Source organism: Hakea prostrata, chromosome 2, assembly GCF_041222555.1.
Source record: "Hakea prostrata isolate BN-2017 chromosome 2, UWA_Hpros_2, whole genome shotgun sequence".
Taxonomy (NCBI): Eukaryota; Viridiplantae; Streptophyta; class Magnoliopsida; order Proteales; family Proteaceae; genus Hakea; species Hakea prostrata.
The window spans coordinates 59,231,816-59,255,654 of NC_142601.1; the positions used below are offsets into that span (position 1 = coordinate 59,231,816).

At 41.1% G+C, this 23,839-nt stretch overlaps 2 protein-coding genes across 2 annotated transcripts; both read left to right on the forward strand.

The window, feature by feature from the left end:
- The first annotated feature begins 1,777 nt into the window (after positions 1 to 1,777).
- LOC149025316 (RAF-like serine/threonine-protein kinase PRAF) lies at positions 1,778 to 17,150 on the forward strand. Its single transcript, XM_089145534.1, is given in 11 exon segments — positions 1,778 to 2,227; positions 2,367 to 5,531; positions 5,693 to 5,886; positions 5,967 to 6,044; positions 6,157 to 6,309; positions 6,414 to 6,577; positions 6,718 to 6,865; positions 15,116 to 15,238; positions 15,343 to 15,430; positions 16,586 to 16,743; positions 16,745 to 17,150. Coding segments are annotated over 10 exon segments (4,227 nt in total). The 5' UTR covers positions 1,778 to 2,227; positions 2,367 to 2,452; the 3' UTR covers positions 16,787 to 17,150.
- Positions 17,151 to 20,601: 3,451 nt separating this feature from the next.
- Positions 20,602 to 22,860, forward strand: LOC149025317 (UPF0481 protein At3g47200-like). Its single transcript, XM_089143109.1, has 2 exons — positions 20,602 to 20,892; positions 21,106 to 22,860. Exon 2 carries the CDS (start codon positions 21,117 to 21,119, stop codon positions 22,572 to 22,574), a length of 1,458 nt encoding a protein of 485 aa, XP_088999235.1. The 5' UTR covers positions 20,602 to 20,892; positions 21,106 to 21,116; the 3' UTR covers positions 22,575 to 22,860.
- The last annotated feature ends 979 nt before the right edge of the window (positions 22,861 to 23,839 follow it).

The window sequence follows — 23,839 nt, forward strand, 5'->3', positions numbered from 1 at the left end:
GTCATCGATTCCCTTTGAACAGTTATCCGACGAAGAAGATTGAGTGAGTCACATTTGGAGATCAAAACCATACCTGTGATCCTCATGCTACTGCACAAAAAAGAAAATGAGGACGATTTACTCTTATTCTGCTACTATTGTTGGTCTCCGTTTGCAACAGGGGTAACCGCTCTTCAAAAGTGTTACCTTTCTCATGTTTCAAGCTTTGATCAGTTGCTATTTTTCTTGGAAGTGGATCTTTTGCTTCATTCTTTAGAATGGTAGAGGTACGAATGACAATCGGTTCTTTTGCTGTTGGATTATTGAATACATGAATATACCCATTTCTAATTTTCAATTTTTTTTCAGGTTTCTGACTTTGTTTGACGGTCTTTTTTCTTCTGTACGGGCTTTTTTTTTTTTTTTCCGATTTTTTTCTTCTTCTATTTTAGAATGGATTCGTAGTTGACGTTCCTCTACATTCTGATAGAAAAAATCAGTTTTTTCTTTTTGGCTTTTGACTTTCTTTATTCGTTTTTGTGCTCTTGTTTTGCTTTTTTTGGATTGTAGATCCATCGTTTTGAATTTTTTTTCTCAAAGAACCAGTGGTGAGAACAGGTATGGTATCTGACGAATAATCTTTCATCTCGGATCATAATTGAATTGAAGTTTGAAATTTGTTCCTCATGACTTCCATTTTGATGTTTTTTAGGGTTTGAGAGGTTGTGATTTGAACTGAATTCAAAACGATAAGAGCAAGTTATTGCTGCTAGGGTTTCCCTTCTCGCTTGAAAATTCGATGTTGAAGACGAAGCCTTTGTGGGACGAAACAAAAATAAAAAATAAAAAACAAAAAATTCCAAACGAGGGTATTTTTGTCACCAAATTTATTAAATTAACAATTTTTGTTAACTTGTCCTTATTTAATCATTTATTAAAACTACAGGGGAGCCATATTCAAAAGGAAACTTAAACTGGACTAAAAGTGACCTGGACCAAACCTCAGGGGGTCCAGATGAAAATTACCCTAAAATTATTCATTATTGAACTCTCTTTGCATCATCTATTATTTGCCTTTGGCTTGGCAACTCATTATTTATGAGCCCTTGCATCCGTTCTATTGGGGAAACCTATTGTTTTCACCTACTAACTTGATAGCTGGAGGTGGCTTTATAACCAACATTGTTGGCCCGTTTTCACTTTCTATCTCTTTGTCCTTGGCATAATTGAAGTTGAACCCAAATTCACCCAGAGAGCTCAGATTTGCATGCAATAAAATACTAAAATGTGGTTGCATGGATTTTATTCGAATCTACTCATGCATTCATATATGTAAAGATTTCCAGACTGGTATACCATAGGTTACTGCTTATTGCTAGGTGGTGATTATAATTGAATAGCAGAAGCAAAATTGCTCGATTTTGGTAAGACCAACACCTCGTAGTGAAGAGTTAGTTGGCTGGACTCATGCTGATGGCATATATAAATATGTAATATCCCCATCCCTTTATATAAAAATTGCCCCAAAAAAGAAAAAAGAAAAATCCTTAAAGCCGGAGGTTACCTGCTCAAAAGATATAATCAGGGCCCATTCGGCCCATTCGGCCCATTCCTATGTTTGAAGTTGTGTCATTATTAAATCCAGAGACTCTTCAAATTAACAGAAAAGTCATATTCGGTGATATTTTAACAAAAAAGTCCTCCCGCCAATCCAATGAGCCAAAACAGAAATGCTGACTTGCTGAGCTTCTGAACTCTCAGCCGTCCACCGTGGCGGCCACCTTCCTCTCCCATGAGCGGGTGTCGACTCGGGGGTCATTCAATAACGCAGTGGCAAACGCATCTGCATGGCATTCCACGTGTCTTTCGCGCCTGGATCTCTTAAAGCCGAAGTAAATAGATAAAACAAAAAACAAAAAACAAATCAAACAGTTTCAGAGCACAACCGATTCGAAGTGAAGCAGGTGTTGCTCTTTCGACTCTTCGTCTCTCCCAATGTTTGTAAATAACAAATATGTTTATGAACTCCACAACTACTGGTGACTGCCCGAGTGGTGCCTTAATAAAGAAAACGAAAAAGGTGTGAGTGAGAGAGCGAGAGAGAGAAAGAGAATCATCACCGTCATCAACATTGGTGGATCGCGCTCGTCTGGGAAACCTGGCGTTGCCACCTTGTTCTGCTGTTGAAGCCGCACAGAGCCTCTTCCCGCTATTTGCTCTTCGTGTTCATCCTTTACGTTTCAATCGGGTTCCTTACTCGAACTCTTTCTTCTTCCACTCTGCTATTTCATTTCTTGTTTTTTTTATTCAGTTATCCTGTCTGGGCATCGTTTTACATCAGTACGTTTATTGAGTGCGAAGTAATGGACGCTATGTTATTCGTGCAGCTCGAACGCGCAAATTAAGAAACCCTAGCTTGGGTTCTTCATTGATTGGTATCGTCTTCATTTCAATCTCTGCCACCTCTTTTAGAATGTCAATTGATCAGAGTTCAATTCCCAAAGACCTCCGGCCGCTGAACGTTGCTCGTATTTCTGAAGAGTCTCGCATTGTCGCCACTGCCTCTGGGAGAAACCTGGAGGGGTTTTTCCCACCGAATACGATTCATGATGGGACCAGTCTTAGGTTGAGACAGGGTTACTATCCTCCGGCGACGGCTTCTGATGCTGGATTTGTAGGATTAGGGTTTGGAAATCCTGGCATGGGTTGGTTCCATCGTCCACCACCTGTTGGTACTGTTGGTACTGTTCCGTATGCGTACACGGACATACCTCATTGCGGGAACCGGATTTGGGGCAATGCGAACGATCAGGCCATCGATGACGGTGGCGACGATTCATCTTTAGCGAAAAAAATAAAGCTTTTGTGCAGTTTTGGGGGGAAGATTCTACCTAGGCCCAGTGATGGGACCCTGAGGTATGTTGGAGGGCAGACTCGGATTATTGGAGTAAGGAGTGATATCAGTTTCAATGACCTGCTGCAAAAGATGATGGAGACCTCTGGGCAGCCTGTAGTCGTCAAGTATCAACTCCCTGATGAGGATCTTGATGCCCTTGTATCGGTTTCCTGTCAGGAGGATCTTCAGAACATGATGGAAGAGTATGAGAAGCTGGTGGAGAGCTCTTCCGATGGTTCAGCCAAGCTTCGGGTGTTCTTATTCTCAGCTTCTGAGCTTGATTCATCTGGGCTTGTTCAGTTTGGTGATCTACCGGATACTGGACAGAAGTATTTGGACGCTGTCAATGGAATTCCTGAGATTGGGGGCAGTGGGATAACAAGGAAGGAGAGTGCAGCAAGTGCAGCGTCCACCCAGAACTCAGACAGCCTTATGAGTGGTGGTGAAGGCTGTGATAGCTCAGGTGCCGGCCTAGGTGGTGGCGGGCCATCCTCTCCCACCATGTCATCATCTCCCAGGGTTACTGCTCCTGTTGCTGTTGCTGTTTCTGTTTCGCAGGATGCTGCCCCGAGATTTTTCTATGTGGGTCCCAATCAGGTAAGGTACACGGATTCTCAAGCCATGCCAATAGGTGCTGCACCAGCGGCATTGGCTACTCATCCGCAGAGTTCTTCTTCCCGACCAGAGCTTGAGATTGAGAGGACTTTGCCTGCAGTGGTTCAACCACAGCGACATTTGGGTTTCGAGTTACATCAGTCGACCGCAATGGAGTTTCCACCGGCTTCAGCTTACATGCAGTCATATGCAGATCCCCACCTTTCTCCCCAAATTGGATACGTAAATGCTCAACTGATGGGTATTCCACGAGGGTCAATGTACAGGCCTGCTGATAGCACTCAACAATTGACTCATCAGTTTGCACCCGCCATACACATGACAATGGCTGCCCCATCTTCTAATGTGGGCGTTAAACCAATTAATATTCAGTCTGTCCAGCAATTCGTGCAGCCTCAACAAGTCCGGGTGGATCCATTTATAGAAGAGAATGCATATGGGCAAAGGGTAGTGCAGCCTCCTAGTGATCAGAATTTCAGAGGTTATCAATCCAAGCCACCCCATACCCAGGTCCTTGGTGCAGCTCAGACAGGAGGATATGGTTGGCATCAGATGCAGACGCCAGATCCTGCAGTCTCCTATGAACTTTGGGTACCTCAGCAACCGGGAATGCTTTCGGATAAATTTCAGAGATTAGAGGACTGTTCTATGTGTCAAAAAGCTTTAGCTCATGCGCATTCTGACCCTTTGGTACAGGACCAGAGAGAGAGCAATGCGTGTAATGTTTCTGGCACAGAGTTGGCTTTTCATAGGTTCAATACAGAGGATAATATGAGAGCCGGACCTGCAAACAGAGTAGCAGTGAGTGTAGTGGATAGCTCAGTTGAAACTCTAGGATGTGGGACTCTCCCCAGGGGTGTCATCAGTCAAGTGGATCCTGAGGTTACTTTCCGAATGTTTGGGGTGCCTGGCTTCTCACCGAATCTGGAAGGGCAACATGATAACGACAAGGTCTTCTTGCAAAAGGTAGACGGTTGTGCTCATCCTAGGATGTCTCCCACAGGTGTGATGGGGGCGCCAGGGGATGCACAGTCTTATGGTGCATTTTCGGGCAATATTCAGGGTCGGCAAGAAGATGGTTTGCAGCAATCCTCTGTGCCTTTCCAATGCCAGGTTAACCATGAGGCTTTCATGAACAGACCCATTGGTACTGATAACCCTTCTGTGACAGTTGTACCTTTCCAAACTTCTGAACTCTTGGTTCATGAGTTTTCAACAGAGTACTCTGGTAAGCTTCCTAGGTTTGTTCAGACAGATGCCTCGGACTCTTGCACTTCATCTGACCATCTTAGGACAATCAGTGGAAGGATGGAAGCACTCCAAATAAATTCACCTAAGAATTCTGGCGGTAATGAGCAGTGCAGGTCACCTGTAACTAGACCTAAGAAAGATGGGGCTCTGGAGAACAGACCAGAAGTGGCAGGGAAGGAAATGTTTAATGCCAATTCTGTTCTCACACCTGGGATTGCCTCAGAGAGAAATCATCTAAAGCCAATTGAGACTGTAGAGTCTTCTGCTGCTGAGGTTGGTCCTGTTCTACCTATAGAGTGTAGTCAACTAGCTCAACCTCCTGCTTTGGGAAACTCAGCACATTATGTGCATCTAAAAACGGGTCATCAATGCATTGTTCCTGATGAAGTATGGCGTGGTAAACCAGCATTTTCGGGAGTTGATTCATCTTATTCTCCTGACAGGGTATCACAACCAGTTGTTGAATGGAATGATGCAATATTGAATTCCAGGGTGGTTCCTACTGACGCTACCTTCCCTGCCATTGCTGCAGCTACTAATTTGCCATCTTCTGTACCTCCACAGTCTGCGGTGGTCACAAACAACTGGAATCTAGCTCTGTCAAACTCGCTTTTCAGCAATCAGGATCCTTGGAATTTGCAACATGACTCCCATTGCCGGCCTCTGAGGCCTGACAAATTTCCAATGACCAAGGAACCCTTGGTTACAAGGTTAGGAGAGAATCATCTAGGTAATATTGGGGAATCTGGTGCAAAAATTCGATTGGAAGGAATTCTTGACCAGTCATCAGGTAACCTTAACAGAGATCTAAGTTTAGGAAACCTTTGGCATGTGAAAGGTTAGGTGTAAAAAAGATTTTCATAATCAAATATTATAGTAAGAATTCCTTGAGCTTTGTATGACACTGTTCTAGTGTTCTACAAATTCATTTCTCTGCCCTTCATCTTGTAGGTGCTGCAGAGGAACAGATTAAGCAAGATCTTCAGGCTGTTGCGGAAGGTGTGGCGGCTTCTGTTCTTCATTCTTCTTCACCTTCTAATCTTGATTCATCTCTCCATGAGAGTTATGAACTCCAAAATGCAGCCAATATAGGCAGAGAAATTCATGATTCTGATTCTGAAGCAGAGTGTAGAGCCAAAGTCGAGGTGTGTTATGCAGCGTGTGGTGTCTATTTCTTTTCATTGTCTTACAGTGAGCTTACTAGTCCAATGGAACTGCAATTCAGGATTCAAAGACCAAGCCAACGAAACCATCAGATAAGGTTCATGTTTTACCTATTTCAGGCGGCATTGGTCGCTTGCAGGTTGGAGATTTGATTTGATAATGTTTGTTCTTTGGATGTATTTGTTGCTCTTCTTGCCTTTTAAACTAGATCTATCTCCATTTGTTTTCTCTCTTTTTGGTGTGTGTGGCAGATTATCAAGAATGCCGATCTTGAAGAGTTGCGGGAACTGGGTTCTGGAACTTTTGGTACTGTGTATCATGGAAAATGGAGGGGTACTGATGTTGCAATAAAGCGGATCAATGATAGGTGCTTTGCTGGGAAACCATCGGAGCAGGATCGTATGGTATTATCAGTCTTACCTCCACCATTGAGCATCTATAAAGTGGTTATGGATCAGTTTTATGCTTATTTAAGCTACATAATTTGTTTGTATACTTATATATTCAGAGAGATGACTTTTGGAATGAGGCAATCAACCTAGCTGACTTGCACCACCCAAATGTGGTCGCTTTTTATGGTGTTGTGTTGGATGGTCCTGGGGGTGCTGTGGCTACTGTAACAGAATACATGGTCAATGGATCACTTAGAAATGCTTTACAAAAGAATGACAGGTAATGATTTCCTTTTTTAGTTCATTGATTTTACATTGAATTTCTTTTTCCTGCTTTGTAAACATCTGACGTGTCTTTGGCGTGCATTTTTTAGGGTGGAATTCTGATGTTGAAGGAAATTTGGTCTTGACTGTTTTCAGGATACTTGATAGAAGGAAACGTATCTTAATTGCAATGGATGTGGCATTTGGAATGGAATACTTGCATGGGAAGAATATAGTACACTTTGACTTAAAAAGTGACAACCTACTTGTCAATCTACGAGATCCTCACCGGCCAATATGCAAAGTAAGTTGAGTGGTTGAGATTCTATGGTTTATTGGTGCAACTACTTCATATGGTTGACAGTTTGGGTAAGTTGTTCAGCATTTAGTACCTGTGGTACTACTTTTTTGGTGCATCATCGTTAGTGAGCATGCTTTACTAACATTTCCAGATCTTGTGTCTTGATGAAAAGTCAAGACAATTTGCCATTTACTGAATGAGATGGAAAGGTATTGATAGGAGGCTAACATTACTAGGTTGACGAGTTAGGATCATCTATGATAACGTCTTATGATGTCTCCTCTTTCTTTTTTCTTTTTTCTTTTCTTGTGTGTGTGTGAGGGGGGGGGGTCATGTAACTCCTAATCAATGAACTGAGTGGCCCTTTAAGGTAGAAGAAGAATGAGGTGCTAGATATCATTTGGCACAAACAAATCTTGAATCCATGAGGTAAGGAAATGATGTTGAAATGGATAAATTCAATATATTTCAAGATGGTATTTTGCATGCTCCAGAGAGAACTTATATACTAGGTCAAATTACAATTTGAAATTCAAAACTGTGCCTGTACTTAAAATTAGAAAATAATGCAACTTTGTGACCCCAAGTGACCTTGAAAATGAAGCAAGTTATGGCAAGATCACTTGGCTGAACCAGGCTCCACATGTTCACTTATAAATCTGTCTCTCATTTCCAAAAGTAATAATAGAAAATATGGCCAGTATGGGCAAATTAATGCTCCCTGGAAGTTGGTCCTTGGAAATTTAGTACTTTCTGCTGGATTGTGTCACCTGCTACTGGTCTCAAGAGCCTAGGAGTCTTGTTGATATCTTCTCTACATCACCTGCTAGGAGAGTGACTTTTACTAGTTGAAGCATGCTGTACAAGCATTGTTGTCACTGTGTCGCTTAGGTGTCGTGGCCCTTTTATGGGTCAAAGCAAACAACTGTGTACAAGAAGATTTTGTTGTGGTAAATCGCGGTGGGATAAAGTTAATATTTCCTCAAAATGCCTGTAATTCTGACTATGGCTTTTTATGCAATTTAACTTGAGACTCAGAGGAAAAAAATTTCAATCATAGTTGCATGGCTATCACTGTGTCTAAGCGACCAAAGGTATTGGAAGGTTCCTAGGCACAAGGCGACACTAGTTATCAAGGTACTGGATGCCAAGGTGGTCTCCTAGGGGCATGCGTTGACAACCATGCATAGTTATTATGGCATCTTGGGGATCCAAGCTGTTGGGGGGGGGGGGGTTGTCCTAAACACTAGGTGACTGAGGCAATTGAAGCAAAAAAAAGTATCTTATGGGAGACGTTCTATGCTATCGAATCTGTTATTGTTTGATTATGTTGCTGAACTTGCTACTGTGACTTCTTCGTTCTACATGTCCAAATGATGTCTTAATACCAGCATCCCTTATAACCAGGCCTTTGTCTCCCTTCATGAAGTCATTTTCGTTTCAGTATACCTGATTCCGAGGGATCTGTTTCGTTGTCGAGAGATTGATTTATTTCATTTCGTCAGTCGGTAGTCCAAACTAATAATGATGGTTTGGTGATTCAGAACCATTATAGGCTTCAGTAAGGGATCATTTTCCTTCATTAGTCAAAATTTTAAGTAGATTCCAAAGTGGTTTCAATGCATGTTTGCAAGTCCGAACTTCATTTGAAGTGACTCAACTGAAATTGTCAGCTGTCATCATTTCTGTTAAAAGTCTGTTTTTGATGTTGAGAACCTATATAGAAAAGAGTGAGGATGAAATGGGGGACAAATTACTTAAAAGTGACGAAGAGGGAAAGAGGAAGACAAAGGGGGAAAAAGAAAGGAAAACCTGAGAAGAAACAGAGTTGCAGGGGGAGTGAGGAGAAATTGCACAAGGATAAAAGACTGGGGGGTGTCAGGGGAAGAAGATCCATATGCACACCAGCTCAAGCTTCAATTTATTCAATTTCAAGCTTTATAGTTTATTACTTGCATATAACTTAGAAAGAGGCTTCAATAAGAAAACATCAAACTAGGACTCTTAACAATTTAAAACTAAAAGAATCAACTCCTACATATCCTATCCAAAATCCGCTTTTATACTTACCCTGCCCCAAATAGATTAATTAATAAAATTGCAAATATTTATTAGCCTCTCTTGCAATTTTGCAAAACAACACACTTCTCCACTGGTCTCCTGCTTTAATTACTCCTTGTGAGTTGGCCTTGGGGCACACTGTATCTGGATATCATTCTCCTATTTTCATTGTTTATGTTAGTGTAGATTTAATTAATCCAAAATATGGATAAGGGGAAAAAAAATCATGTGATTGGAGTTCAATCTTAAGTCATGCTGCATCAGGATGCTGGATGCTAAAAGCGGCATTGAGTAAAATTGGCAGGGATTATATTGAGTATGTTTCCTAGGTCAAGCAAAATTTATAGGTTCTGAAGCTGGGAAGGTTGGCATTTGTATAGCCATAGTATGAAATTAATTCCTGGTGCAGTTTGCTAGTGATTGGGAACTTGTAATGGTATGCTTCTTCGGTCACGGTGTAGTTTCTAAATGTTTGCCCTTCTCCAACCCTTACTGCCCAACTGGAGAGCGGACAGCTGATGCTTTCCACTTATTGAACAGGGTTCTATGGTCGGTTTGTGACCCCTGGATGCTGAAGGCGTCCTTGGGGTGATCTCGTAGTTTCTACGTGGAGACAATGGGGTCGGTCCATGGATTTTCCTTCCTTTTTCTGTATTTCGCTCAAAGGGTTGAAGGAAGATGGTACATCAAGTTGTTTGCAAGGGCCAACTTGATCCTCTTCCCCTAGGATCCCAGATGAGGGAATCCTAGGTGAGCCGCCGACTCCAACTACTGTCCATGTACAATCCATACTAGATCTGACTACTACCCACCTACCCTACCTCCTCTACATTCTTGACAGCCCATCTTTTTCTCAGTAGAGTCTTTGAGTGGCACATTTCATTCCTCTTCCCCATTACTTAAAAAAGTAAGCCACTGGTTTAGGTACAAGATACTGTCATTACTGTTTGGACAATTAGACATCCAACCTGTAATTGCAAGTTGCAAAGACCCAATTGCATAGCCATAGTGCAGAATTAATTCTTGGTCCACTTTGCTAGTGATTAGAAACTTGTAAATGGGTATGTTTTTTGGGTCAGGGCTTAGTTCTGATCATGGTGCTAAATTTCATGAAATTTCGGTCATCTCGAGCCTACCAAGACGAAATATGGTCTGAAACGAAATTGAGTCAATTAAATAAATTTCGACGACATTTTGGTATTTCGATGAAATTTCAAGAATTTCAAGGAGTTGTAATTCAGATTTGACTACTACTCAATATTTGTTCTTGCATTTTCATGAAAGTTTCAGTGTTCTATTGTATTTCCATGTTTACATTTGTAAAAAGACGTGATCCAGTTTTGTCATGCAGCCAGGCATGTGTAAATCAAGAACACCACTTTGTGTTAGCTTGTAGTCAGGTAACATTGCCATTGTATTTATTGGCCTCAAATTAGGTTGTACACCAAAAATCAAACCCAAAAACCACTGGAAACCCACTGAAACATGGTGTACCATGTTTCACTGAAATTTAGATCAAAAGAAATTTCAGTCTTAGGTCGAGACATCAAGGGGAGATGAAGTTTTCAGCAATGGTTCGAATAAACGAACCTATTATTCTAGTCTATAATACTTTGGTTCACCGATCGCCTTAATAACTGTTTGTAATTCATGTTAGTGATGAAGTTTTACCTTGTTTTGAAGAATTTCAAGGAGTTATAACATGAAAGCATAGAGTCAAGTGATGAAGTTTTGGTATCCAAACAGAGAGTAGAAATTTGCTTTTCTCATGAAATTGTAGTGGACTAGAGACTACCTAGCCACCCTCTATATAGTGCGTGAGAGTAAACTATAGCAATTTGGTGGAAGGTTTTGGTGATAGATCGGGTTGCAGATATGGCTAATTTGGTTTTAAAATTGATGAATGTTGGCACAGGTTTAGCTGCTTGATGTAAGTTCAAATTTAAGTGATATCATCTGATAGACTCTACTTATTTGCATCCCTGGTGATAGATAGGCTGATCAGCCTAACAAAGATCATAGAAGCAAAATGTTCCATATTTGAGAGGTCTAAAGCAACCAACTGTACTAGGGACTTGGTAATCCTACTTCTGGGGGCAGGTAACAGAGAAGGGCTCTTTTTTATTCTCTCTTTTTTTTCCTTCTTGTGTGTGTGTGTGTGTGGGGGGGGGGTGTTGTGTGGGGGCGTGAAGGGGAGAGACAGTGGGGTGGGTTAGTTGATGCAATAACACTTTGATCAATGACACACAGTGGTTGGCCAGACAGGTTCAAATTTAATTTTGGTCCAATAGGTTATTTCGGGGGTTTATCATTTATTTTGGGTTAGTCTAGTAATCTTCACTTTTATGGAAAGTAGAATATATGGCCAGGTTCCCTTTTTGAGTGTAAATTTTCTAAGCGAGTTCTATCTCTGTTTTGGAAAGAAGCTAGGAGTTTTTCGTTGATGCATACATGTCATAACCACCAATCAGAAAATGGAACGAATAGTGACTTTCCTTTTAAATTGTGCCTTCATGGCATGTGCAGCTGTTGGCTGTAGGTGCCTTCTCCTTCCATAGTACAATTCCTTTCTTCATCTTCCATAATCTAGGGTATTCTGTTTTCCAAGCTATTTTCGAACATCTCGATTTGATTTTAATTGCTGCTAGTGGTTTCATTTGGTGTTGAACTTAGCCTTGAAATATTTGCTGCTATTCCTTGTTGAATCTCACTATCACATCAGGGGCAAGCCTCATTGTTTCGTGCTAGTAGGTAGGCTGCTTTATTTCTGGGCAACCTAACATTCACCGACCTATTTGTCTCAATTTCCATTATTGTGCAATTGAGAGTTAAATATTTACCTTAGGGTGACTTACAACCTAGAGTTTTATCTTAAACCTCCTGTGAGTTTTTGAGATGGATGTTGCCCTGAATAACCACCAGCTTCTGTTTCAACCAGTTCCTTTTTCATTTTCAAGTGCTGGATCCAAATTATGTTTATTGGGATTGAGACGGCCATGGGTTAGAGCTGATCTCATGATCTTCTCCAAAGCTGATCACTCCTCTATTCTCTCCACTCTCTCCTATTTTGAGTCCTTGTCTGGTCTTAAAGTCAATCTTGAGAAATCCACTATCTTTCTCTCGGGTATCCCTGACTCCGCTTGTTCCTCCCTCTTGCAGCTCTCCGGCTTCAATCTTGGCTCCTTTCCTGTGACCTACTTAGGCCTTCCCCTTATCCCTGATAGGCTCACTCGTCACCATTGCTCCTCTATGCTTGACCACACTTGGAAAGAATTCCAACTCTGGAAAGGTAAACTTCTTTCCTTCGCTGGTAGAGTGGTTCTCATCCATTCTGTCCTCCAATCCTCTTATCTCTATTGGTGTGGCATCGTCCCTCTCCCCAAATCTACCATCCATGCCATGGACCCCATTCTTTGCTTTTCTTTGGAAGGGCCATGAATTCTCTTGCTTTTTCCATCTTATCAGTTGGGTTGCCACCTGCCGGTCTAAATCTAAAGGAGGGCTTGGTATCTGCTGGATTTATGATGTTAATTTGGCCTGTCTCCTCAAATTCATCTGGAAGATTGCCTTTAAATATTATTCCATTTGGTTGTCTTGGGTCTACTCATATCCCCTCAAAGAGGACTCTATCTGGACTACTCCACTCCTCTCCACCTCCTCCTGGATCTAGAAAAAACTTCTAACTCTTCGGCCGCTAGCCCTTTCTGCAATATCTACTCAAATCTCCTCTAGATCCACCACCTCTTTCTGGCTTGATCCCTGGCATCTGATGGGTATTTTGTTCACAATTTTGAGTCCCCGGGTTGTTTATGACTCTTGCATCTCCAAATCCATCACCCTCTCCTCTTTCATTACCAATGGCTCTTGGTCCCATTCTCCCCACCCTAGTCTCACACAAGTTTGGAACTCCCTCCACCCTATCCCCTGCTGCTTCCGACATCATTGTTTGGATCTCGTCCCATACCAAAACCTTCACAACTACCTCTGCTTGGAACCTCCTTAGGTCCCCTTGCCCCCTGTCCCATGCGCCCCTCTAGTTTGGTTCAAAGGCCACATCCCTCACCACTCCATCACCCTTTGGAGAACCCTCAACTTGGCCCTCTCTACACAATCCTTCCTCATCAGTCGCTGCATCCCTGTCAATCCCAACTGTATCCTTTGTTGGAGCGGTATTGAGGACCTTGACCCCCTTTTCTTCACCTGTCCCTTCTCCCAATCCATTTGGAGTTTAGCCCTTGCTTCTATTTGGCTAGATCGAGGCGGTCTTTTGGTTTTGCTTGAGATTGGAATTGGATCCTAAGAATGTTTTTTGGCTCCTTGATTGGATGGGTAAGCTTGTCTTTGTTGCCATTGTTCACCACTTATGGTGAGATCGCAACATGAGAAGATGGACTTCCAAATCCGATCCCGAATCTTGATTTGGAATGTCATCTATTTTGATGTTTCTTCTAAGCTCTTTTCTTTGCCCCACCCCCTGTTTCTGACTCTCCAAGGAATAGATTGATTATTAGTTCCTGGGGTCTTAACTCTTCTTTCCAATTGCCCTCTTGACTGGTAGTTTCCCCCCCCCCCCGGTTTCTCTTTTTGTTTCTCTTTGGCCTCGGTTTTTAATATAATTTTTTATTCATCCAGAAAAAAAAAGTTCTTCATTGGTTTGCTGCAATTGCAAAGTTGAAGGTGAGTCTCATTATGTTATAATAGAAAATGAATGCATCATGAATTACAAAAAGGTCGTACCTAGTGCACAAGGCTCCCGTGTCTAGTAGGCTCTAGGAATGGCCATCATGAATTACGTTAGGGTCTTTAATTCTCAAACTTGTCTTGTTTTACCGCTATCCTTAAAATCAACTTCTAGAATTGCACTCCCTTTGATATAATTCCTAATATTGTCCCATAGTCTGTGCCCTTACTTTTAGTGGCTTGATTTGCTTCCAAAACTGTGGAATTACTAGTCTTCTTTCTTTTGAATATTTACTTTTTTTCTGCCGGATGAATCTCTTTTGAATCATTTACCATTTGGGTGGGTCTATGACAAACCATGTGCAGCATTCTAGGACCCATGAATGCCTTAGAGCTAAACCTGGTGATGGATGCCTACATTTGGAAGACCATAGTATGTTAGGCCAAATGATGAGCTATGAGTGTCTTGTTTATAGTTTGCGGTGCAGGTGATGTGATGCAGACCTGAAGAGCTAAATCCTAGGAAGAAGGCAGACAAAACTGACCAAACCAGGGCCTAGTCTTGTTGATTATTTGCTGCTTAATTGCATTTGGTACCTTAGTCTTTGTTATGTTTTAATGGCCACTTGGATTGGGTCTAAGTTGGTCAAATTTTTGGGTCAGTTTAAGTGAATCAAATTTGGAGGTTTACCCTGCTTGCTCAGAGACCCTCTCCCTTAAATGAGTTAGCAAGTAAGTTATTCTCACAACTTACACGTACTAACGGCTAGGGGGGCTTTGCTAGTTTAACTATAAACCTGATATAAATAAAAGTATGCATGGGAAAGCCTTCAACTACCCACTAGTTTAGGAAAAGAATATAAAACTGCTGCTGCTGCTGCTGCACCATCTCTCCTCCATCGAAGTTCCTTGTGTTTAATCAAGGTGAATGCATTACGAGACCTTGCTAGACCTCATGAGATTCTTGCCTTTTCCATTAGCGAAGATGAGATGATGTGCTTAGCACATAGGGTCTGGAGTCCCAATGCTTGCTTTGGAACTTTTTGATTGGATCATCATTTGAACTTTGTAATTGAAATTATGAACATGGGTAATGTACCAGGGTTGTTTCAACTTTGAACTTCAGCATTAATGATGTAATGATGTAATGATGTGTACAAAAGGCCATTTCTTTCAAACTTGAGGTTCGAGGTAGAACTCAAATTTACACTTTTTTTTTATATAAATTTGAGTGCACAACTATGTGTAGAAGGCCTTAAATATGAGTAGATAGACAATAATTACAAGCGGAGATTTCCATATTGTTCATGACTTGTTTATAATAGGACAGAACTGGTTATCTTCCTCACAGTGGTATGGATGACCTTGTTTCGTTCTAGAATAATTTGCTAAATTCTTTTCCAAAGATCTTATCTTTTTATTTCAGCACGCCTATTTGCATTTTGCACCATAAGACATTAAGAGTTTAAGCTTTAAAAATTTAATATTATCCTTAACACTTTTTTTATGCAGGTTGGTGATTTGGGCCTGTCTAAAGTGAAATGTCAGACTCTAATTTCTGGTGGTGTGCGTGGAACACTACCATGGATGGCTCCAGAGCTTCTAAATGGAGGCAGCAGTCTGGTCTCTGAGAAGGTCTTTGTGCCCTTCTCTTTTGAATTGGCAATTTATGCACCATTCTTTGACCTGCATATTTTGGACATCTTCCATCTGTTGACATTTGCTTGTGTTGCTTTCAGGTTGACGTATTTTCCTTTGGCATTGTCTTGTGGGAGCTTCTTACTGGAGAAGAACCTTATGCAGACTTGCACTACGGGGCTATCATAGGTAAACTTCTTTTTTGGCAGAATCTCCAAAATATGTGTTGGCCTCTGTGAGGTGTAATGCAATGGCTCCATTTGGTAGTTAAAGGGAAGGGATGGGATGGGAATTGATTTCACAGAAAAAGATTGTTATACTGCCCTTTTACCCCCTTCTTGCCTAGTAAGCAGAAGGGTCCCCATTGACAGTGTCTCTTCTATTATGATTATGGGATGGGACCATGGTTCAAGATCTTGCTCAAAGGCCCATAATGCCAACTCAAGAAAGTGAGTAGGATGGTGATCTTGCTGAGTTGGTGGAATTTCTCCCCCCCCCCCCCCCCCCAAAAAAAAAAAAAAAAAAAAAAACAAGAAAACCACACCCCACCACAAATTTGAGGGGTACTGCGGGCTGTTTAGGGGCTGAAATTTGCTGTCGAACATATTTCAGCCTTTTAGAACATATTGGTGACTTCAGATTTATGGAAATAATGGTGTAAATATGAGCTCCACTTCAGACCCCTAGTTGGGAAACTTATAGGGTTGAAGTGAAAACGTTAAAATGATCATTTGTAAACATCATGTTCTTGTACATTAATACTCCAACAAGTTCAAACTTCAGCCGAGTCCAACACACGTGGTGCAAAGGATAATCCAGTCATCAAAATTACAACTCAATAGTCAAGACCTGAGATCCTAGATGTTAAGTACATTTCTTGCCAAATGGAAAAAACTAGATAACTCTGTGAGGATCTTGGTATTTTGTAGCGGAGATCTTGCGAGTTTTACCATAGGTGGGACCCTGTATGGATGGTATCATTTTCCAATCTCCCATTGGTGTAGTGTGCTCAGATTTGTCCATTCACTGCCCTTTTGGAAACCATTCCCCTTGATATAAAAGATGAATATTTTGATGATCATGATTGTGTAACCTACTGAAACTGTTATTATACTTAATAATTATATTTTGCCTTTCTAAATCAAAGGGATTTAGTTGCAAAGCAAAATTTAATTAGCCTTGGAATGTTTGTAGTTAGTTATACAATCATGTTCGATGCACATTGCAAACCTTCTGTTTTTAGTATTGACTCAATCTTATTAGTATCCATCCCTTTATTTTCCTTACAACCAAATCGAGTCAAAAGTTTTAGATTTTGATTTTTGTCCTTCAAATGAAAATCAGGTGGCATTGTTAGTAACACATTGCGACCATTGGTACCTGATTCTTGTGATCCTGACTGGAGATCACTGATGGAGAGATGCTGGTCAAGTGAGCCATCAGAGAGGCCAAGCTTCACAGAGACTGCAAATGAGCTACGTGCTATAGCAGCAAAGCTTCCTCCAAAAGGGACAAGCCCATCAACAGCAGCACGCTCATAAGTGATTTTGTGTTTCACATGTGAATCTTGCATATTTCCTTTGCCACAGGACTCGGTATTATCTATTCGGCTTAAATCTGGCAGCAAAAATGGAACTTAAATGGTGAATATTTCCTTGGGATATTTGTTGTGATTCTATCGATGATGTCGGGTATTCTGAGAAATTATCAAGCTTGTTCAGATAAATCTGGTCCTTTTTTTCAGCATTCCCCCGCATTCTGATGTGTTTGAAAGAAGGTAGGTGCAGAGTTCCTAAGGCCAAGTTCACTGGTATATTGTGTTAGTAAAATAAATAGGGTGTCTAGCCGATTTTGGTTCGACTGTAGAGAGAAAAAGTTAATGATGACTCTTGTTAGTATAGATACCCTGACGATTCTCTTCATGCATATCTATCTTTCATTCCTGTTTTGGTAAAAAGCAAATTCTGTTCTTGCATATTGACATAGAACATATTTACGGTTGTCCAGCATTTTCTTCCTAAGTAGTTTTTTTTTTTTTTGGGTGGGATTGGGAGATAAAGACTGATCAAGTGTTTTTTTTGGTAGACGATTGATCAAGTGTCTTTGTGTGTTTGGGATGATAGAAGATGGTGCTCCCCACATAATTTTTTTATGAAAGGAGATTGTCAATCCTATCAATGCTCAGAAATGAACCATTTCTAAACGTGTGAGAAAGAGGTGTAAGGGAGCACAGTGTCCTACCCATGCAGACAATTGTTAAATTTCTTCGGAGGTGAAATTGTAGGAAGTACATAATGTCAAGATGCTTCTTGACAGATATTGCAAGGCTTCGAGACTCGACATAAATTTCAAGAAATTTGCGATTTGTATTAGTCTGAATACTCTTACAAATATGAAATGATAGTTCTCATCGAATACTTAAACTCCTCTCCGGTGATGTCCCATCAAAGTACCTTGGCCTTCCTACTGTTTTAAAAGGAAAGAAGGTGGATATCTTTCATGATTTAAGGGTCTGTTTGGTTACATGAAATCTCTGGATTCATGAATCTGAGAATTATACCCATTTGGTTGTAAAAATATCTAGATTCATGAAATCTAGAGATTCACCTTTTTACACTAAAAACGTGAATCTGTAGATTTATAGGTAAGAGGTGAAATCCAGAGATTTCAAAAAAGCTATTCATTTGCACATTCACAAAAATCATGTCGATCAAATAGTTTTTAAGATGAATCCATAGATTTCATTCCACGACCAAACATTTAATTTTATAAATTATGATTCCATAGATTTGAAATCTCTAGATATTTGAAATCTCCAGACTCATGTAACCAAACAGATCCTAAATGATCGAACAACAACTAAATTCAAAGGGTGGGCTAAGAAAATACTATCACTTACAAGGAAGGAAATAGAATTGAAGTCTTCAGCCCTTCCTTTGTCTAACTATGCTGCTCAACATTTTAAGTGACCTCAGGTGTACCACAAAAACTAAGCAGTTGGCAAGTGCATTCTTTTGGGGAGATAAGGAGGGTAAGAGAGCTGTTCACTAGATTTCTTGGAAAAAATTAATTCATTTGAAGGAGAAATGTGGACTTGGATTAAGGGACCCCTCTCTTCATAAGAAGGCACTACTCTCGAAGGAAGCATGGAGACTTACAAAATCCACATTCCCTCTTTGGTCGAGTCATGAAGGCTATCTACTACCTGCACATCCTTTTTGGAAGCCCAGTTAGGAAGCAATCCATCATGGGGCTGGAGAAGCACACTTGAAGGAAGAAAGGTTCTCATGAAAGGTCTACAATGGAAAATTGGACGAGGGGAACAAATCGATGTTTGTAGATTAAGATGGATACTTGGAATTGATAGAAAAAAGGTAATCACACCCAGTAACCCTTAGGGATTACTCATTCAAAAGGTGGAGCAACTAGAGAGAAAATGGAGAAGGGAGTTGATTGAACACATTTTTGAACCTCAAGTAGCTGCTGCAATCTTGAGAATCCACTTACCTCTCTTCCCTGTGGATGATAAAATGGTTTGGGGAGCAAATAAGAGAGCATTATTTTCAGTTACGTCAACATACCACCTCCTCATGAATGAGAAAGATGAGATACATGCAATGGCAACGATCATCATCTTCTACAAGGGATGCTTGGGCTGAGGTTCCTTCAAAGGTTTGAAAGAAGGTATGCCAATGCCACACTTTGCCAAAAATTAGATCCTTTCAATAGAGGGCGGTTGCTAATGGCATGGCTTGTGGTGAAGAATTCTTGAAGAGAAAGATGAGTATAGATCCAACTGCAGCTGTTGTGAAGAAACAATTGATAATGTGGATAATATCTTACTTCATTCGCCTTTTGAGCCACATGGTTTGGTAGCTCATTTTCAGTTAACTTTGGTAATGGCTCAAAGATTACACTTGCTAAATGGATTTTGCAATGGAAGGGCTTCTTAGCAAAAGGGAAGGAGGAAGAAAAGAGACTAGAGTGTTTAGCCACCTTTATCCTATGGTACTTGTGGTTGACACGCAATGAAAAATTTTCAATGGTGCTAGCTTACTGCCTGAGAAGGTTATTGCCAAAGCAATTCGAATGGTAGATGAATTTATGGAGAGTAGCAAGAGGGTGGAAGTTGTAACAAGTAGGGGACAACAGCGGGCAACACTAACCCAATGGACCCCCCCCACCACCACCTAGCTTTTCTAAAATAGACCCAGATGCAACCTTTAGCAAATCTTCAGGTGAAGCTGACCTTAGTATTATCATTAGAAATAATGGTGGTCAGCACTTACATGCCAAGTCAATTCCCTCATCTTTTCTTGACATTCTTGATGGAGAAGTGCTAGCTATGTGTGAAGCACTAAAAGAAGCTAAAGATGGGGTCTTTTTTAATGTGTTGGTCGAAGCAAATAGCAAGGAGCTGATTTCACTATTGAGGGATAATACCAAGACTAATCCACTATCTACACAACCACTGATTTATGATGTTCTCTTCTTGTCGTCTCAGTTTGCGAGTTGTAGTTTTACTTATATTCCTAGAATGACCAATGATACGGGAGGTTTCTACCGACTGGTTTAAGCCCGAGCTTTGGCTGAACATGACACTCGGTTGGGACAGTTACCGCCCGGCTAAGACAGGGCGTTACTTAAGCTGGACTTGTATGGCAACAACACTTAAGATGAAAGGTCAACTCAAAGGATAACTGAGCGGGACCAACGATAGGGAAGCACAATCTCAGGAGAAACAACAACCCTCATTGGGTAAACTTACCAAATCCAGAAAAGGTAATACATACAGTATAAAAACAAAGATTTGCCCCTCCGGTAAGCATCCAATACATTTTGAACATTATCTTGTGTAGCTCTTGCACGGGATCTTAATCTATTCACCATCTGACTTAGCCATCGAAGGCGGCTACCCGGCATACGAGCTGGCTCGCGTCTAACCTTTCTTGCAGGACTCATCGTCTGGCAGGTTGAAGGGGCTTAGTAGGAACCAGGTTTATAACTGTGACGCATCAATCAATGTTGTGACCAATAAACTAGCAAAGGTGGCTTTATCGATTCCAAGCTCGTCATCATGGCCTTCTACCATTCTGTGGCTGGATGACCCTGTGGACATCCCCACGTGTCTGTCTAGATTGCATGAACGAATGAGTTTCATACAATAAATAAATAAATAAATAAAATAAAAAAAATAAAAAAGTCCTAAGAAGAAGAAGCCCCATTGGGGTAAATGATCTGGACTCCAGGTAGGGTGTGGCAGCACTTTTTTTTTTTTTTTTTAAATCCTTTCTTTTGGGGTTAAGTAGATTGGTAGCTCAGCACGTACGTTGCAACAGCACTGGATCTTTTTGGCAAACTCTACACGACTGGTAGCTAGACTATGCATGCCGATGGCTAAACGGTTTTCTAGATCTGAATAAGTGACGAGCAGGAGGTGCTGTTATCTCCTGAAGAGTAATCATATATACAGTGATACATGAATTCAGCGACCTGAGAGACTTGGAAAAGAGAGTGGAAGCGTTTGTATCTGATGTTCCCCTCCACACAGCTGGGACCCCTAGGCGAGGCAAGTTTGAATCTACCTGTCGCCATCGTTGTCTTCATTGCCGCTTGTACACTGTAGAAATTTCAACTTGAAAAATACAAAGGTAAGCTCCTGCACCAGCTAGCTATATTTACTTCCTTAGTACTCTTCTTTCATGGTAAAGATCCCCCATAAAGTTTCGACTTTGTGTTTCCTACAGATTTCTCATTGTTTTGTTTGTGTCATTTGCTCTTTTTGGTCTTCTTCTTTGTCTGCTGGTGTGAATATAATGTGGTCTATCCATTTTGCTCGTGATCTCTTTACTGTTGTGACACAGAGCTCAAGAAAATGGCCAACTCTTCTGAAGATCTCGAGCTTATTACATCAGATGGTGATAATATGGGGGATGCAGTAGTCAGACTATTGATGGAATCAATCCAGAAAGACCTTAAAGAGGTATCTCCCTTGCCACCCAATTGCAGCATATTCCTGGTTCCTTCGCCACTGCGCAAGGTAAAACCAGAAGCTTACACACCTCGCATGGTCTCCATTGGCCCTTACCACCACTCTGACGAACACTTACAGCCCATGGAAGCACAAAAATTCCGGTACATGAATGATTTTCTTGCGCGGCAATCTCAGGCAACCTTGGGTGATTATGTTAAGGCTATGACAGAACTGGAAGCTAGAGCTCGGTGTGGTTATGCGGAAATCGTCCAATTCAAATCTGAATTTGTGAAGATGATGCTAATGGATGGCTGTTTCATTCTTGAACTCTTCATCAGGACTCACTTGCAGAAAATGAGTAATCTACATGAGCCCAGATACCGCGATGACCCAATATTGAATGCAACATGGATGTCTTGTGCTATAAAGTGTGATTTGATTCTACTTGAAAATCAACTTCCCTTCTTTATTCTTGAGCGTCTATATGAACTATTCACAGGGGATTCATATTCAAATGGACTTGGTCCTCTCACCTCCATTGCTCGTCTCTTCTTCGAAGATTTTGCACCACAGACTCAAAGCACCATCCGCGAGAGTTCTCGATTTCATCACATCTTCGAGGTAGCAAAGAATGTCTCTAATTTTGTTTCTATTGCAAGGAAAGTGGGGAAGACCGAAAGTGTAGAGACACCATTACTCACTACGGTAGAAGAACATGAAGAGAACTCCCAGCCAAGGCACTTGCTTGATTTTGTAAGAAGTTTGCTCCTCCAATCAACCTCAACAAGGCCATTGAATCCTGGTAAATTTATGCACACACGCACTGCAACAGAGCTCTGTGAGGCCAGCATCAACTTTGAGAAGGGGCCAAAGACATGCTTGTTGGACATAACATTCACCAGAGGAGTATTGAAAATCCCAACGATGAAAATTGAAGATTGGACAGAGCCTTTACTTCGAAACCTCATCGCCTTTGAGCAATCTCGTGATAGCTACGATAAATACGTCACAGCTTATGCAGCCTTCATTGATGGCCTTATAGACAGTCCTAAGGATGTGGAGTTGCTTCAGAAGAAGGGGATTATTGTTAACTTGCTTGGGAACCCAAACGAGGTGGTTGCCATGTTCAATAGTCTTCTCAAAGAGGTCTCTCCTACTGCAATTGATGGTAACTTTTATTTCTCTAGTGTTTGCCATGAACTGGAGAAATTTTACAAGATCCCACTGCACAAGTGGAAGGCTAGTTTGATGCTCAACTACTGTAACTCTCCTTGGGCATTCATTTCAGTCGTTGCTGCAGTATTTCTTCTCATCTTGACCGTAACACAAACAATTTGTTCTCTCTTGCTAGTTTTATGAAGTTAGCATTTGCCATGGAAGCTGCATGAGTTGTTTGAGATGGGATTTTGTTGGCCTTTTCCTCCTTTATATAGGTTATCTTTTGCGATTATTGAATTGTAGTTTGTGTTGTTGCTTTTCTCTTTCCACATTCCTTGATTTTCAGTATTTTTCAGAACATGGAGCTAAACTAACCACTAGTAGTCTCCTACATGGAACTTATCCTTGACTGATAAAATCTCATAAACATTAATTGCTTTTAAAGTTGTGGTTGACGTTAGGTCTAACATAATTGCAGGCATGCACCAAAGAGGGTCTATTCATGGTGGGACAGATGGGAAGAAAAGCACACCTTCCTAACAAATTACTCTCCAAATTAAACAACCAAGATAAGGAAGAAGTAAGAACAGGTGAAGCGTAAGGAGAAAGCATTAATGAGTAATCAAGGACGAAAGCAATAATTAAAACTACCTTCCATGGTCCCTCTAATCTGTCCAGTTCATGAATCATGATCAAACCTACACTGTTTCAGTTAAACCGTGTAACCACCGTAAGGATCAACCAAGCTGACCCTCTTATATGAGTGTCCAACCCGCGTTCTTTTTTCCTTTCTTTCAACACTTTCCCTTTAAAAAACAACAAAAGCTAAATCAGTTCCACAGCTACTTCCACCCAGAAACCGCTAATCAGTTGCATAGCTACCTCCACCCAGAAACCCACACTCTTCTTCCATCTCTCTCTCTCATATGGGTGCTCTTCATGAGAAATCAAGCTCTCCTGGAAACACTACAGGTAAAGTATCAGAAGAATTAGGTATAAAGGATAAGGAGGAAGGCTTTGGCAATGATGGGGTGGTGTATTTTCAATTATTCTTGTGCTTGAGATGGCAAAGATTCAACAATGGTGAAAGGGTGTCTCTGTTGCAAGGGAGAGGTGGAGAGAACAGGGATGAAACCCTGTGGATCAGAAGATTGAAGAAGGAGATAACTGGATTGTTTTCTCTTCTTAGCAAGAGAAATAAGATCGTCATTCGCAAGCTCAGAGCCTACACCAATAACGTAAACACCAGCAAGAGAAGGCCAAACTTCCAATACGATCTTCAAAGCTACGCTCTCAATTTCGATGAAGGGCAAGGGAAAGATCACGACTCTGCACGCATTGATTTCTCCTCACGCTTTTCTGCTTCGCTTAAGAAAGATCGTAAAAAGTTGCTGAGTTGGGTCTCTGATCCAGAGTCTTCCCGGTCCGCTGTTTGATTTCTCCACACGTTTTTTTCTGCTTCGCTC

Bases quoted from the DNA above. Each gene is read 5' to 3' on its own strand.
- LOC149025317 (XM_089143109.1), top strand. From the start codon at position 21,117: ATGGCCAACTCTTCTGAAGATCTCGAGCTTATTACATCAGATGGTGAT.